At 36.9% G+C, this 15159-nt stretch overlaps 1 protein-coding gene across 1 annotated transcript, besides 2 other annotated features; it reads right to left on the reverse strand.

The window, feature by feature from the left end:
- Positions 1-1944: 1944 nt before the first annotated feature.
- Positions 1945-1952: a sequence feature (Short protein (PENARI_c006G11781, OGE54610.1) was converted to a misc_feature.).
- A 2968-nt stretch (positions 1953-4920) lies between these two features.
- Positions 4921-4969: a sequence feature (Short protein (PENARI_c006G11781, OGE54610.1) was converted to a misc_feature.).
- A 7973-nt stretch (positions 4970-12942) lies between these two features.
- On the reverse strand, positions 12943-14917 carry PENARI_c006G06162 (uncharacterized protein; the record flags this gene model as incomplete). The annotated part of the gene is made up of 4 exons (XM_022630382.1): positions 12943-13082; positions 13135-13408; positions 13462-14857; positions 14913-14917. The coding sequence occupies 4 exons, from the start codon at positions 14915-14917 to the stop codon at positions 12943-12945; spliced, it is 1815 nt and encodes a 604-aa protein (XP_022489959.1).
- Between the last annotated feature and the right edge of the window lie 242 nt (positions 14918-15159).

Consider the following 15159-nt stretch of genomic DNA (forward strand, 5'->3'; position numbering starts at 1 on the left):
CTTCGCCTCCGATCGTATATTTATAATATTATACTTTATTTACTAAAAAATAAAGTTAAGATACTATCGATAAGAATATACTATTAGGATCTTATCTAAATAGAGGTAGAGATAAAAGCCTACCTATCCAATATAACTAGTAAAATATATTACTCCCTTAATTAATAGGGACATCAAAAATAAACTACCTTAATAGGCTATCCTTTAACTCTAATTAGGGCTAAGAATAGAACTATAAAAGCTTCTAAGAATAAAGTAGTAACCGAGATCTAAATAAATTATATTTAAATTTGTATAAATTCGACGTAAAATTATATAATTAATAGTAAAACGATAGTTTCACCTTATAAAAGCTAAATAGCTACTATATTTACAGATTAGTAGATTACTAGAATGATAAAAATACCTTTAAAATTTAACTAAGAACTAGATAGTACTAGCGTACTCAAAAAATATAGGGTCAAAATAGAAGCTGAAATACTGACCCCTTAGATACGATTAGGATTATAAGTCGCGTATATTATAAATACTATATAAGATAATATTAAAATATATATTGAGCTCGATAGTAGAGCTAAGATTATTATTATTAGCTACTAATTTATTAGTATGATAGACTTTGTTATATAATACTTATAGGTATTATTATCTTAGCTATTAACTAAAGGTTAATACCTATTTATATGATATAAATAGTTCCTATTATAGTAATAAAATTATAAAGAACTATGTACCTTTTAAGAGATGTTACCTAGCTATTAATCACGACCCCTAATCCTTAATCCTTATAATGATATTAATAGTAGTAAAGCTTCTTAAGAAGTATAGCTTCTAGAATATAAAAATAAATTCTTAACACTTGCAGAAAAAATACTCTAGTACTCTAATATTTAGAGTTATAAAAATAATATTTATATTAACCCCATTAACCCTAATACATCTAACCTAGATATAGCCGGTATCCATCCTATTATAGCTAGATATTAATAGGACATAGTATCTTATAGCGTTATAGCTAAAGAAATTTAGTAGCGCGGAGCTCCGCTATATAATATTAGATTAAGAGCTTTTCGCTGTTATTTTACTTATTCAAATAATAGAGATGCTATCTAAATGGTAGTAAGTATCCTATAGATATAGGTCAAAAGTATTTACCCACTACCCCACTTATATTTGACCCGGCAACCAACCCACCTTTTTATTTTTCTTCCTACACCTCCTCTACGTATCCGATTTGAATAGAAATTAGCCTAAAACTTAGGGAAATGGCTAAATTAAGCCCTAAGTAAAGATTAGCTATTATCTACGCTTATAAGAGTGGTACTTCGTAGTTAAAATAGCTAATAATTTTAGCTACACCCGTAAGTCTATCTATAATAGGCTTAAGCGCTTTGAGGAATAAGAATCGATTAAATCGCTTCCTCGAACCGGCTATCCTTCGAAGCTAGACTCTCGAGCTAGCACTTACCTCTATTTATAAGCGCGCTAGCATCCGTTTTAGACCTATAAATAGCTTAGCGCTATAATACCTACTCATCTATTTTAGCCTACTATATAGCGAATTTAAAGCAATTCGGGCTTAGAAAATAGTATTTAATAAGGAAGATACTAATTAAGCCCTCTCGTAAGGAGGCGGCTAATATTTACGAGAAAATAGCGGTAGGAAAGCTTTTAATCGTAGATTCTGTTAGACGAGTGTTCGGTGTAACGAACCTTAAACTTTAGACTATAATACTGCTTTTCTATGGTCTTAGAGGGCCTTTATAAAAACCTTATAAATATGAAAGTATATATTAAAGATATTTTATAAATAGTTTAGGCCGGAATCCCGGTACGAGGTCTAATAGATTCAATAATTATAGAATAGAACGAAGAATTGCCTTTAGGGAGGGGTTATACTACGAAGTTATATATTTTAACGCTCGAAAAAGGTCTAATACTAATCTATACCCCTAATTTAGTTAGTATTTTAGTAAATGACGCGAGGATTTATGTAGCGAAGGATATAAAAGAGTGGTTTAAAACTTATAGAGTGTATGTCGAAGACTAGCCCGCGCGCTTACCTCATTTAAACCTAATTAAACTAGTAACGTATTTCACAACCGAGCCGCCACCCTACCTAAAAACGCGTCGAAAATCAGCATTTAATTTAATCACCTACTATGCCACCAATTCGTACCCAATTCCCCGAAATCGTATAGAGCAAGAGGGTAGAATCTTATTAGCTATATAGGCTATTAAGAAGTAAAAAATTAGCTCTATTGCTTACGCTGCTCGGACTTTTGAAGTACCGCGTTTAACTCTACGCGAGCGCCTCTCCGGCTATGTAGAATGAGCTACTCTACGGGTAAATTTATATAAATTGACTGAAATTAAGGAATCTCTTTAAAAATAGATTCTCTCTACAGATTCTCGCGGTGCACCCCCTCGGCCCTCTTCTATACGAGAAATAGTAGATTTAATAGTCGCGGCGCGTGGATCTACCCTAGTTATTTCGGTCGGTAAAAATTAACTTACAAATTTTATAAAAAGGTATCTAAACCTTTCTTCCCGATTCTTAAAAAGCTATAATTACGAGCGCGCAAAGTATAAAGACCCAAAAATTATTATAGAATAGTTTAATTACGTATAGCGTATAATACTTTAATATAGTATCGATCTAGCGGATATCTATAACTTCGACGAGACTAGTTTTATAATAGGCTTAATTACGACCGCGAAAGTTATTACGAGAAGGGAATACTACGGTCGGCGGTCGCTTTTATAGTCTAGAAATCGCGCGTAGGTAAATATAATTAAGTATATAAATACTTTAGGGTAGGCGCTTCCTCTATATATCATTTTTAAGGGCAAAGTCTTTATTAAATCTTAGTTCGACCGCCTTCCGAATAATTAAAGACTTAAGATTAGTCCTAACGGATAGACTTCTAATAAAATTAGTCTTTAGTAGCTCAAAAAGCTCTTTATTCCGTCTACTTCTTCGCGTACGACGGGGAAGTCTAAAAAGCAAATAGCTTCCGAAGAAGGCCTCTTAGTTTTAGAGGCCTCTACCTTAGTAGCGCAGCTAGAGCAAGCGGTTTTAGCACAAATACCCTGTGAGGTAGAACCGGCTCGGACACCTTCACAGCCACGTAGAAGAGCCTTACAGAAGTGCAGTATATATAAAATTTAGGGTCATAAATTCACTACATGTCCTAATAGAACTTAACGTATTTTATATGCGAGTGGTCCACCTACCCATTTTTCCTACTATAATTACTAGTGTTTTTCAACCATAACGCGAATTCAATAAAATTGAAGCTATTCAGACCTCTCTAGGCACCTATTTCTCTAATGTCTAGGCGTTTTATAGAGACTGTATCGCTGTAGGCGCCTCTTATTGGTCGGATTTGGCGTCGGCGATGCCCCGCTAGCTTGATTAGATCTCGCTTCTTCGACCTCTCCCGCTATACCAGAACGCAATATAGCTTCTTTAACTAGTAGACTTCCTTTATACGCTATTCGAGCTTTTGTACGCCGCTTCCTACGCGTGACCTTCGCGTTGGCAGCGAGTAATTTAGTGATTTGTTGCCTCGCAATAGCTAGGCTATATATCGTAAGTTAATAGCCCTTCTCTATCTAGTCTATCGTATTATCTAGACGTCTAGGGTTATCGGCAGCGATCTTCCTAATAGATAAAGCCTATCTCCGTACTTCTTTCACTATATAAGGCGTCTTTAGAGTGAAATTTTTACTTAAATCGCTTCCTTAGCTAGTCGGACGTAGGGGGGGTGATAAGACGAATATTAAGCTTCGATAAAATACGCTATAGGTCGAATAGAATAATACTAGCTCCGGCGAAGCTATTTAGAATTGTCTCCTCTTTAAAAGTCTTGATTTAAGCCGTCTAATATGCCTCGAGAAAGTTATTCTTATCGATACTAATAATACTAAGCTTTGTCCGTATCTTAATAGCCTTACTATAAGCACGTTTTAACACCGCAAAAATCCTAATATCGAGAGGTTATAAAAGGTGAGATAAATACGCTAGTATATAAATCGGAATAACATTATTTTCGGCGTATATCTTGTGAAAACGTAGGTTAAGATAGCTGCTATGTCTATCGAGTATTAAGAGCTAATACACCCCCTTCCTTCGTCTATTACTTAATAGAATAAATATCTTTTGAAGCTATTTAAGTCTAATTATATCCGTAGTCTATCTATTATTACTAACTATAAATAACCACGTTTTTAGAAGGGGATATATACTAGAAAACTAGGATTTTATAAAGACCTTGCCTTTAAAAATAACGTATAGCGGTAACTCCTATGCCGACGTATTTATAGCTTCAATAACGGTCACCTACTAACGATTTCCGGGTTATAAGATAGATCTCCGACTATAGGAAGTACGTGTCACAATTTTAGTAGTAGCCGTAAGCCCGAGAGCGAAGCTAGTCTCGTTAAAGTTATAGATATCTTTATTAAGAATGCCGTATTTTACGACTATAGATTTCACGTAATTAAACTACATTAAAATAAGCTTTACGTCCTCGTATTAAGCTCACCGGTAATCGTAAGACCTTAAGAATCGAGTATAGAGGTCGGGATAACGCTAGATAAATCGATATACCTAGTTCTCGCCGACCGTAATAGTAGGCTTAGTCCCACGGTCCTCGAGTAGCAAATTAGCCACTTCTCGTACTATATTCGGCCGGGGGGCAGCTCCTCGGTTATCTAATAAGATAATCCAATTATAAAGCGCGTCCTCTTCCAAAATTGTCAATTTATAGCTATTAGGGCGGGTTTCTTCGCGACCTTTAGTGCCGGAAATACGGCGACGGAGGGTTATAACTAGGATATCGAAATCGCGCGCTAATTAACGAATTAAGCATATTTCTTGATTCTAAAAAGCCTAAATAGCTAATAAGATCCTACCCTCTTGCTCTATACGTTTTTGAGAGCTTTGAGAGCGTATTGGTGGCATGGTGGGTGGTTGAATAAGAGAGCAGGAAATTTGACGCGTAAATGACGCGGGGTGGACCACTCGCCCGTGTGGACCACTCGCATGTAAAATATGTTATTTTCAGCTTATTAAATTTAATGGCGTTTTAGTTAAGAAAAATGCATTTAAAATTGGGAGATATAGATAGGTAGGGTGGCGGCTCGCTTGTGGAATAAATTATAGCGCTAGTTAAAATTAAAGCTTTTTATAGTATTTCCGGAGCTTATTAGTCTAGGAAGATCAGAGTTAGACTACTAGTGTATTATTTTTAAAAAATACCTAGTAGAAGCTTAGAAGGCATTAGATTAAGTAAAGATAGATACGCTAATATTCAGCATAGGTAGACGACTAAAGGTAGTGCCGAAGGCTAAAGGGTATTATACAAAATATTAAGCAAATTTTCGAAAGTGCTACCATTAACCTTAATATTTAATTATATTATTATAGACTATAAAATATTGGTGCTATATACTGTGTAACACATATATATATTTTAAGAGGGGACCCGAAAAAGCGGAGCGGGTAAATACTTTTGGCCGGGTATATATTAAGGTACTTTTAAATTAAGCTAATCTCTAAATATCTATAAAGTAGCCTAAGCTTAATAGTAGATAGGTAAAATAACTTATATTTCTAACTTTATTTAAATTTACTATACATCTATGATTAAGTTACTAATAAGCATAATAAAATAAGTCTAGGACGCTAGAGTCTAATTATAAGTTAGAATAGCGTAGGAATTATAAATAGCTAATAGATTATAATAGCTTTCTAAGATACTAAGACAGCCTACGTTAAAAATAACTAGAAATATACTTTAATCACCTTCTTATAATACATTTTAGTCGAACCTATATTACTGAATTATTAGGATATAAATTATATTAGGTTAATATATAAAAGGATATACCATAATATATTAGAAAATACGTAGTCTAATAAGCTACTATATTAAAGTATCGATTTTATAGCGAGCTATAATTATAAATAATTCTCTTGCGACTTTCTAACTATAGACTTTACCTATCCCTTCTAAATCCTGAAAGTCAGAAAATAAGCGTACTAGCTAGGCCTCCCTATCGGAATAACGTATTGTGTAAGCGAGTGGAACATATAAGCGAGTGAAACACCCGCCCGCTATATCTACTATTATTTAATTTTTTTAACCACAACGCTATTTTATTAAAATTAAAACTATTCAGACCTCTCTAGGCACCTATTCCTCTTATATCTAGGCATTTTATAGAGACTATATTGCTATAGGCGTCTCTTATTAGTTAGATTCTGCGTCGGGGATAAGCCACTAGCTTGCTTATATATAGCTTCTTCCACCTACCCTAGTCTACTAATACGCGTTATAGCTTCTTCTACTAGTAGACTGCCTTTATACGCTATTTATGCCTTAGTACGCCGCTTTTTACGCGTAACATTTATATTTACGGTAAGTAATTTAGTGATTTACTACCGCGTAATAGTGAAGTTATATATTACGAGCTAGTACCCTTTCCCTATATAGTCTATAGTATTATATAGATATTAGGGGTTATTTATAGCGAGCTCCCTAATAGATACTACTTACCTCCTTACTTCTTTCACTATATAAGGCGTCTTTAGGGTAAAATTGCGGCTTAAATCGCTACTATAGCTAGTATGTCTTAAGGGTATAATTAGGCGAATATCAAGCTTTAAAATAATATGTTATAAATCGAATAGAATAATACTAGCGCCGGTAATGCTATTTATAATTATTTCCTATTTAAATACTTTAATCCTCGCTATCTAATATAGCTCTAAAAAGTCCGTTTTATCAACGTAGATTATACTAAGCTATAACTACAATTCGTTAACCTTACTATATACCCGTTTTAATATCCTAAAATAGCCGATATTAAGAGGCTATAAAAGATAAGATAAATACGGTAGTATATAGATTAGAGTAATATCGTTTTCGGCGTATATCTTATTAAATTAAGGCGTAATATAACTACTATACCTATTAAGTATTAAGAGACGATATCTTCCCTTTCTCTAGTAAGAAATTAATAGAATAAATAGCTTTTAAAGTTATTTAAGTCTAACTATATATATAGTCTACCTATTATCACTAATAGCGAATAGTTAGTTATCTAGTAAGGTAGTGTCGCCTATAAATTATAACTACATAAAGACCTTGCCTTTAAAAATAACGTATAGCGGTAACGCCTATCCTAATATATTTATCGCCTTAAGAGTAGTTACCTACTATCGATTTCTTAACTATAAGAGAGCTTGCCGCCTATAGGAAGTTTGATTTATAACCTTAGTAGTAGTAGTAAGGCTAAGAGCGAAGCTAGTCTTATTAAAGTTATAGATATCTTTATTAATAATACCATATTTCGCGATCGTACTTCTTACGAAGTTAAACTAGGTTATAATTATCTTTCCGTCCTTATATTAAGCTCGCCGGTAATTATAGGACCTTAAGAATCGAGTTAAGAGGTTTAGACGTCGTTAGACAAAGTTATAGACCTATTTTACCCTAACCGTCTTAATTAGGTATTATATAGTCCTTAAGTAGTAGATTAGCTACTTCTCGTATAGTATTCGGCCGGGGGGCAGCTCCACGCTTATCTAATAAGATAATCTAATTCTTAAGGGTCTCCTCTTCTAAAAAAGTCAATTTATATCTATTAGCGCGGGTTTCTTGGCGACTTTTAACGCCGGATATACGGCGACGGAGCGTATTTAGCGGGACTATAAAATCGCGAGCTAATTAACGAATTGAGCATTTTTCTTTAGTCTAATAAGAGCGAATAACTAATTAGATCCTATCCTCTTACTCTATACGTTTTCGAGAGCTTTAAGAGCGAATTAGTGGTATTGTGGGTGGTTGAAATTGATATGATAGATATGACGCGAGGCTAACGTGTAGGTGTTCTACTCGCTTACATATTCTACTCGCTTACACAATACGTTAATACTTCTACTTGTATAAAATAGTTTTAGTCTCCCTATTTTAATAGTACTATTAGCGAAATATTAGTAAAATTCTATCTATACTAGAACTAGTAGATAATAATAATATAAGGTTAAAAAGCTTTAGGGCGAAAAATTCTAGAATAAGCTATACTACTTGATTAAACAAAAGGATAGCCCTCTAAATATAACTAATAGATATTATACTTAAATGCAGTAAATACGAGAAATATTATTACAAAGTTCCTAGAAGTAAAAGAAAAGTTCGAATCAATTAAGATTATTATAGAAAAATATTAATTTAACTATAAAATACCAGCAAAATATAGTAAAATAATTAGCTTATCCTAGTAACCTATTATCTCTATAAAACTAAGAAAATATAAATTATCCTTAAAATATGAATAGTAGAAAGAACCTCCTATAAGCTAACGAAACACTAGTAACCTGGCGACTAAATAAGATAGTTCTTAATAGGGAAGTCCTCAACTATATTTATCTTAAGCTAGTTAAACTAAGGATTTAATAACTTATTATATTAGTCTAACTAATTATAATCCTACTAATACAGGTATAAAAGGTCTATATAATAAAAGTCTAAGTATATTAACTATTATTAAAAAGATAGGTAGAAGCTTTAGTAACTAGACGATAACACGATACTATACTAGGGGGGATAGGGATTAGCTAGAGTAACTTGCGACAGTTATAAATAGCCGCCTTATCCGTTAGCGATATCCTATTAAAGTATTAGTAAAACTCCTAGAAACGATAATAGAATAGTATAACTTCGCTAGATTATTATCTAAAGTAATACTACAATAGGTTAATATAACTTTAATTGATTTATTGATACTAGTACCTATTACTAGGATAGAGACCTAATAAGTAAAGAGATTATAAGAGGACGGTAGTTAAAGAAGGAAGGACTAATTAATTAACACGTTTCTTAGGTAGGACAGCTACTTAGTAGTAGTAGCCGCTTAGTAGTAAAGTACGTTATCTATATAAGCCCCTAACGGCGTAAGATATTCTATAACCTCTAAATAAAGGAGCTAAAGGTTATCCTAATATAAGGCGTAATGTCTCGGTAGAATTTAATATTTCTAATACTTCATTAAGTAAAGCGACTTCGTACGGTATTTCTACCTTTCTATACGAGTTATAATTACGAGGAAAAACTACTAAATAATAAGGAATAGCGCTAAATCGACTATCACCTATATATCACTAAGCTATTCTTTAACTACACGACTAAGCTTTTAAATACCCGAGATATAACTATATATCTAGTATCTAGTATCTAAGATTTATAATTTACTTTTATATTTAAAAGTTAATAAAGTAGCTCTAGCGGAAGCGAGCTCTATAGAAAATATATATACTTAGGTCTCTCAAAGCTAGCTAATTAAAGCTAGACGAGTACTACTTATAGATAGATAATATTTAAGGGTATATCTATACGATTAGTACTATACTAGCCTCTAATCATTAGTTCTAATTCTTCTTATTAGATAACTAGGATAAATTATAGCGGGATAAATATTAGAGCTCCTTCTAAGAAGCCCTAGTTCTTTACTAAGTGTATGTCTTAAATACTCTAAATATTATAAGCTCTTACTTTATAGTAAGGCTAAACTTAAGGCTAAATAAGATATTAAATAGATATAGATCTTAGATAAGGCCGATTAGGGATAAAGCGACTTAGTATCTTAATAGTAGTAAGTTTAAATATAATTTTCCTCTACCTAATACTAACTTCTTCTTAGATACTATTAATACTAAGCCTCTTTAGTTCTAGAAAGAGCACTAAGGCTATTTTACTATAATCGCTACTCTTATATAGGATATTCTCTTAATTCTACTAACTAGAGCTAGCGTAGAGCGACTCTTTAATACTACTTAAGGTACCTACTATTATCGCCGTAGCCGTATAAAGTCTGAAATAATTAAGGAGCTTATAATATTTCTTTATACTTTAAGGTTGAATCGTAAAGAATAGGAGGTAAAGGAGCTTAAAAAATTCTTGTCTTTAGATAAATTAAGGTAGTAAAGAAAGAGAAAGATAAGAGGCCTAATAACGTTAAGATAGACCTAATTAATAATACTAAGGAGCTAGTTAATAGGTCTAATAATCTAATAGAGATAGATAATAATAGTGATAATAGTAATAATATTAATAAGTGATACTAGGCCTCTACAACTAGACAGTAGTACCTAGCTATAGGTATTAGGGAGAAAATAAAAAAGAAAGGAGGATAATATATTTAAGACTTATTAGTAGAATCATAGTATATATAATAATAAAATTGAACTATAGTCTATTCTATTAATATTTAAAGTCTAGTAGAAAAATTAGAGAGAAAGGATATAACTAAAATACTTAAAATTATAGCTCGATAATATATGTTATAAAGCTATGAAATCTTAGCATATTTATAATATTTGTTACCTAATTAGGTACCGAGGGGTTTTATTAGGTCACCTAGTATAACCCAAAACCTATATTAGGTCCGAGGTTAGGACCCAAAACCCAACTCAAAGCTAGGTTGGGTTGGGTTAGGTCCGGGTCCAATTGGGTCGTGGAGAAGTCTAGTCCGTACTAGGTGGCATGGTCACGGTTATTCGTGGAGTCTGCACGGGACTTTGCTAACACGTTTGTTGGTTAGCTCTCGATGGCCTATTTGTAAGTTGCGGCTGTAGGGGCCGTAACATAATGCTCCGGTTTCTACCGGCAGGATTATTCTTAAAGTCCTAATTAAGGCAAGGGTTGCCTAACACACGAGTTGTAACGTAACATGCAAGCGAGGGTAATACGAGCGCCGCACCACGCGTAACTCTCGCGTTTTAATTTAACCCTTCTTTTTTAACAACCCACCATGCCACTAATACGCACTTAAAGCTCTCAAAAACGTGCTGAGTAGGAGGGTAGGATCTTATTAGCTATTTAGTCTTATAAAAATGGCAAAAAAGGTTCAATTCGTCAATTGGTACGCGATTTTGACGTACCCGACCGGACCCTCCGCCGTCGCATAGAAGGCGTTAAATGCCGCGTAGAAACCCGCGCTAATAACCAAAAATGACAATTTTGGAAGAGGAAACGCTGGAAAATTGGATTATCTTATTAGATAAGCGAGGAGTAGCACCCTAGCCGAATACTATAAGAGAGGTAGCTAATTTATTGCTAGAAGGCCGTGAGGATAGCACTAATATTACGGTCGGTGAGAAATAGGTCTACCACTTCGTTAAGCGGTATCTAGACCTTATAACTCGATTCTCACGCGCGTACGATTACCGGCGAGCTTAATGCGAGGATATAAAGATAATATCTAGCTAGTTTAACTATATAAGAGCTATGATTAATAAATACGGTATTTTAAGTGATAATATCTATAATTTCGATAAGACTAGCTTCGCTCTCGGCCTCACTATCACTACGAAAATTATTACGAAGACTTCCTACGGTCGGCGAGCCTTTTTATAGCCTAGAAATCGATAATAGGTAATAGTAATTAAGATAATAAATACGTCGGGGTAGGTGCTACCGCTATACGTTATTTTTAAAGGCAAGGTCTTTATAAAGTCTTAGTTTACTAGCGATACCACCGTACCGGATAATTAGCTATTCGCTATTAGTGATAATAGATAGACGATAAATACTATTAGCCTTAAATAGCTTTAAAAGCTCTTTATACTATCGACTACTAGCTAGATAAAGGGAGGGTATCGGCTCTTAATACTCAACGGATATAGTAGCTATATTACCTCCTAATTTAATAAGATTTGCGCTAAAAATGATATTATACTAATTTTTATACTAGCGTATTTATCTCACCTCTTATAACCTCTTAATATCGGCTATTTTAGCGTGTTAAAATAGGTATATAGTAAGGTTATTAAGTTATAGACTAGACTTAGTATCGCCGGAATTAATAAGACTATCTTTCTTAAGGTATATTAGACGTCGAGAATTAAGATATATAAGCCGGAGACTATTGTAAATAGCTTTATAGGCGCTAGTCTAGCGCTATTTAATCCTTAACACGTTATTTCGAAGCTTAATATTCGCATTACTACCCCCCTACGACCTACTAGCTATAGTAGCGATTTAAGCCGCAATTTTACTCTAAAGACGCCTCATATAGTAAAAGAAGTGAAGAGATAGGCCTTATCTATTAGGAAGCTCGCTACTAATAACCCCGAGCGTCTAAATAATACTATTAATTAGATAGAAAAAGGGTGCTAGCTCGCGATATATAGCTTCACTATTGCGCGTTAGCAAATAAGCGATTTACTCGCTACTAATGCTAAAACGACGCGTAAAAAACATCGTACAAAGGCCTAAATAGCTTATTAAGGTAGTCTACTAGTTCAAGAAGCAATAACACGTATTGGTAGACTAGGGTAGGTGGAAGAAGCTATATGTAAGTAGGCCGACGGCTTATCCCCGACGCCGAATTCGACCAATAAGAGGCGCCTATAGCGATACAGTTTACAAGAGAAATAGGTGCCTAGAGAGGTCTGAATAGCTTCAATATTAATTATATGGCGTTGTGGTTGAAAAAATTGAATAATAATAGCATGTCTACTAGGTGGGTGCGGCGCTCGTATTACTGCGGCGCTCGCTTGCATGTTACGTTATGCGATACGTACGATACTCTGGTATATATATAGGTCCTCGGATATGACTGACTCTGGTCAGATAGAATGGTCTTTTAGCTTACTTAGAGAATACGTGCCGAGGCGTATCCTTTACATACCGACTCATGTTTCATTCTTATATATTATTAAATGTATAGAAGCGGGTTGGATTGATTGATCATAGAAATATAAGAACAGATACGACTAGAGTAACGATCCATTTATATTCCGCATATCCTTGATTTTCGACATTGATTGTCTAAGCATCGGCACTAGACCACCCAAGAAACAACCAAAATCAACAAAGATGCGATCCAAATCATCAAAAAGCTCAAATAGGGTAAAGGTAGATACAGGCATCATGAAGGAGGCGCAGAAGCAGGCGGTTCAGGCTTTTTTTCCGCCTTTGAGACCTGCTTCGGCCTGGCGTTGTTACCTAACATCCACATTGCAAAACTTCCAGGCATAGCCGGACCCTTGGCCTTTGCCTTCTTATTGCCTGGAGTAAACTGTCAGCATTCCGATCAAAAGCCTAGAAGGAAGACTCTTACCCGACTCTGCCTTCTTCTTTGACTCCGGAGGCGCCTCGGCAGGTTTATCCAGGGGCGCTGGTACCTCTGCCGGGGGAGGGGGATCTTCTTTTGGCTTTTCGGGAATTGGCCACATATGCATAGTGATGGCCCAGTCCGGTTCAATAACCGTTTCCCAGACTTGTGGAAGGATAATGTCGCCATTGGGACCGATAAGATCATAGTGTCCATCAGCCACATGGGGACCAATCACTTCAATATGAAGGAAAGCCTGCCGAATGAGCTCCTCCATTCCCTGTAAACCACTGTTAACGAACTGACAATGATTTTGATTGGAAAAAGACATACCTGCCATGTGGCACACAGCTCAAACGGAAAGCTGAACTTTCTCCCAACAGCGTCTTTGAACTTGATAGGCTTCTTTTTCTCCGGAGCAGGTGGTGGAGGCGGTGGTTTGGCAGCTTCTGCTGCCGCCGCCGTTGCTGCAGCTGCAGCCTCTGCAGCAGCGGCAGCAGCGGCTTTTTCTGCCTCACCCTTGGCCTTAGCGGCATCCTCTGCCGCCTTTGCCTCCGCATCAGCTCGGGCAAGAGCTGCAGCTTCTGAGGCGATCTTCATGTCATGCGCTGTCTGCGCATCTTGCGCGGCCTTCTCAGCGGCAGCACGATCTTTGGCTTCTTTAATGGCCTTTTCTTTATCTTCGCGCTCTTTGCGATCATTTATAATCAACTGCTCCAACCGGGCAATTGCTTCATCTTTGGCCGTATCAGCCGGGGTGGGTGCTGGTGGTGCCGGTGCCGGTTCTGGAGCGGGGGGTGGGGGTGGAGGCGGGGAAGGCTTTGGTTCCGCTTGTGTCGGAGGAGAAGATACTTGGGGGTAGGGGACTGGCCAAAAGTGAGGAGGAATCATGCCTGGCATCGGTCCCCCAAAATAGGTAGGATCTCGATAATAACCGGCTTGTCCATAGGCCATCAACTCATGCGAGGGGAAAGGAGATGCCCCATAAGGGTTGGGGGCGCCATGGGGCGCCATGGGGTGTGGCATATGCGCCTGTGGATTGTGCAGATCATTTCGCGACTGAGGTGGCTGGCGAGACATATGGCGTTGTTGGGATTGATCCGGGAAGAAATGATGCATAGGAGAGCCGTGGGGGGGTTGAAATTGAGGGTTGTACCCGTAAGGTGAAGGAGCCCCATAAGGGGGCTGCGCGGCTTGGTTGGGATGACCGATTCTCATCAGATCAGAGGTGATTTGGGCGTTGGGATGCGCATAAGGAGGTTGATGACCGGGCGCGGGAGGGTAGGCATTGTAAGATGGACCAGAGGACTGGCTGTGAGCGTAACCAGGGGCAGGTGGCGCTGTTGGGGGCCACGCCCTCCGATCAGGTGGTGGTCGTTCAAAGTGAGGAGGAAATTCATCCGATTCCACACTGTCAGGAGAATCGGGGGATCGTTGTCTTCGGCCTCGAGAGGCGAACGAGTCGCGTTCTGGAATCATACGTCGCGATGTTGGGCGACGGCCCGAAGCGGAGTGTGAACCGTGGAGCGGGCGGCTGCGTGAAGTTCTTGGTCGGGAGGCTGAATCAGACGGTTTCAATTCATGCGGATAAGGCAAATGCGCCCACTCATCATAGTCCTGGAAATCATGGCTTCCCTCTGAAGGTACAGAAACATGCACACCAGACGAGTCCTCGTCGGACAAAGAGTGATCCGAGCCGTGCGGGTCTGGATCAATCGAGATACTGAGCCTATTGTGAAAGGGATCAGAAAAGGGAGGGGAGTAGGGGGAAGGTCAAAACACACGTCATAGAGACCAGAAGCGGGGGAATATCACTTCTTATATAGAAATCGAAATCCTCTCTCTCTCTGTCGCATGCGCGAAGTGAGGAGGGAATATCCCAAGATAGATGAACCAGTCAAGATGGTGGAGAGAGGAAAGGTTCAGGACGCGGGGGGGTTTGCGCATTGACTTGTTTTTTTTTTTTACCCTTCACCCCGCTAGATTGTAGACAGTAGTAAATAGGGAGTCAAGAGAGTCTCAAGAGGTAAG

The sequence above is a fragment of the Penicillium arizonense genome, assembly GCF_001773325.1.
Source record: "Penicillium arizonense strain CBS 141311 chromosome Unknown PENARI_contig006, whole genome shotgun sequence".
Classification (NCBI taxonomy): Eukaryota; Fungi; Ascomycota; class Eurotiomycetes; order Eurotiales; family Aspergillaceae; genus Penicillium; species Penicillium arizonense.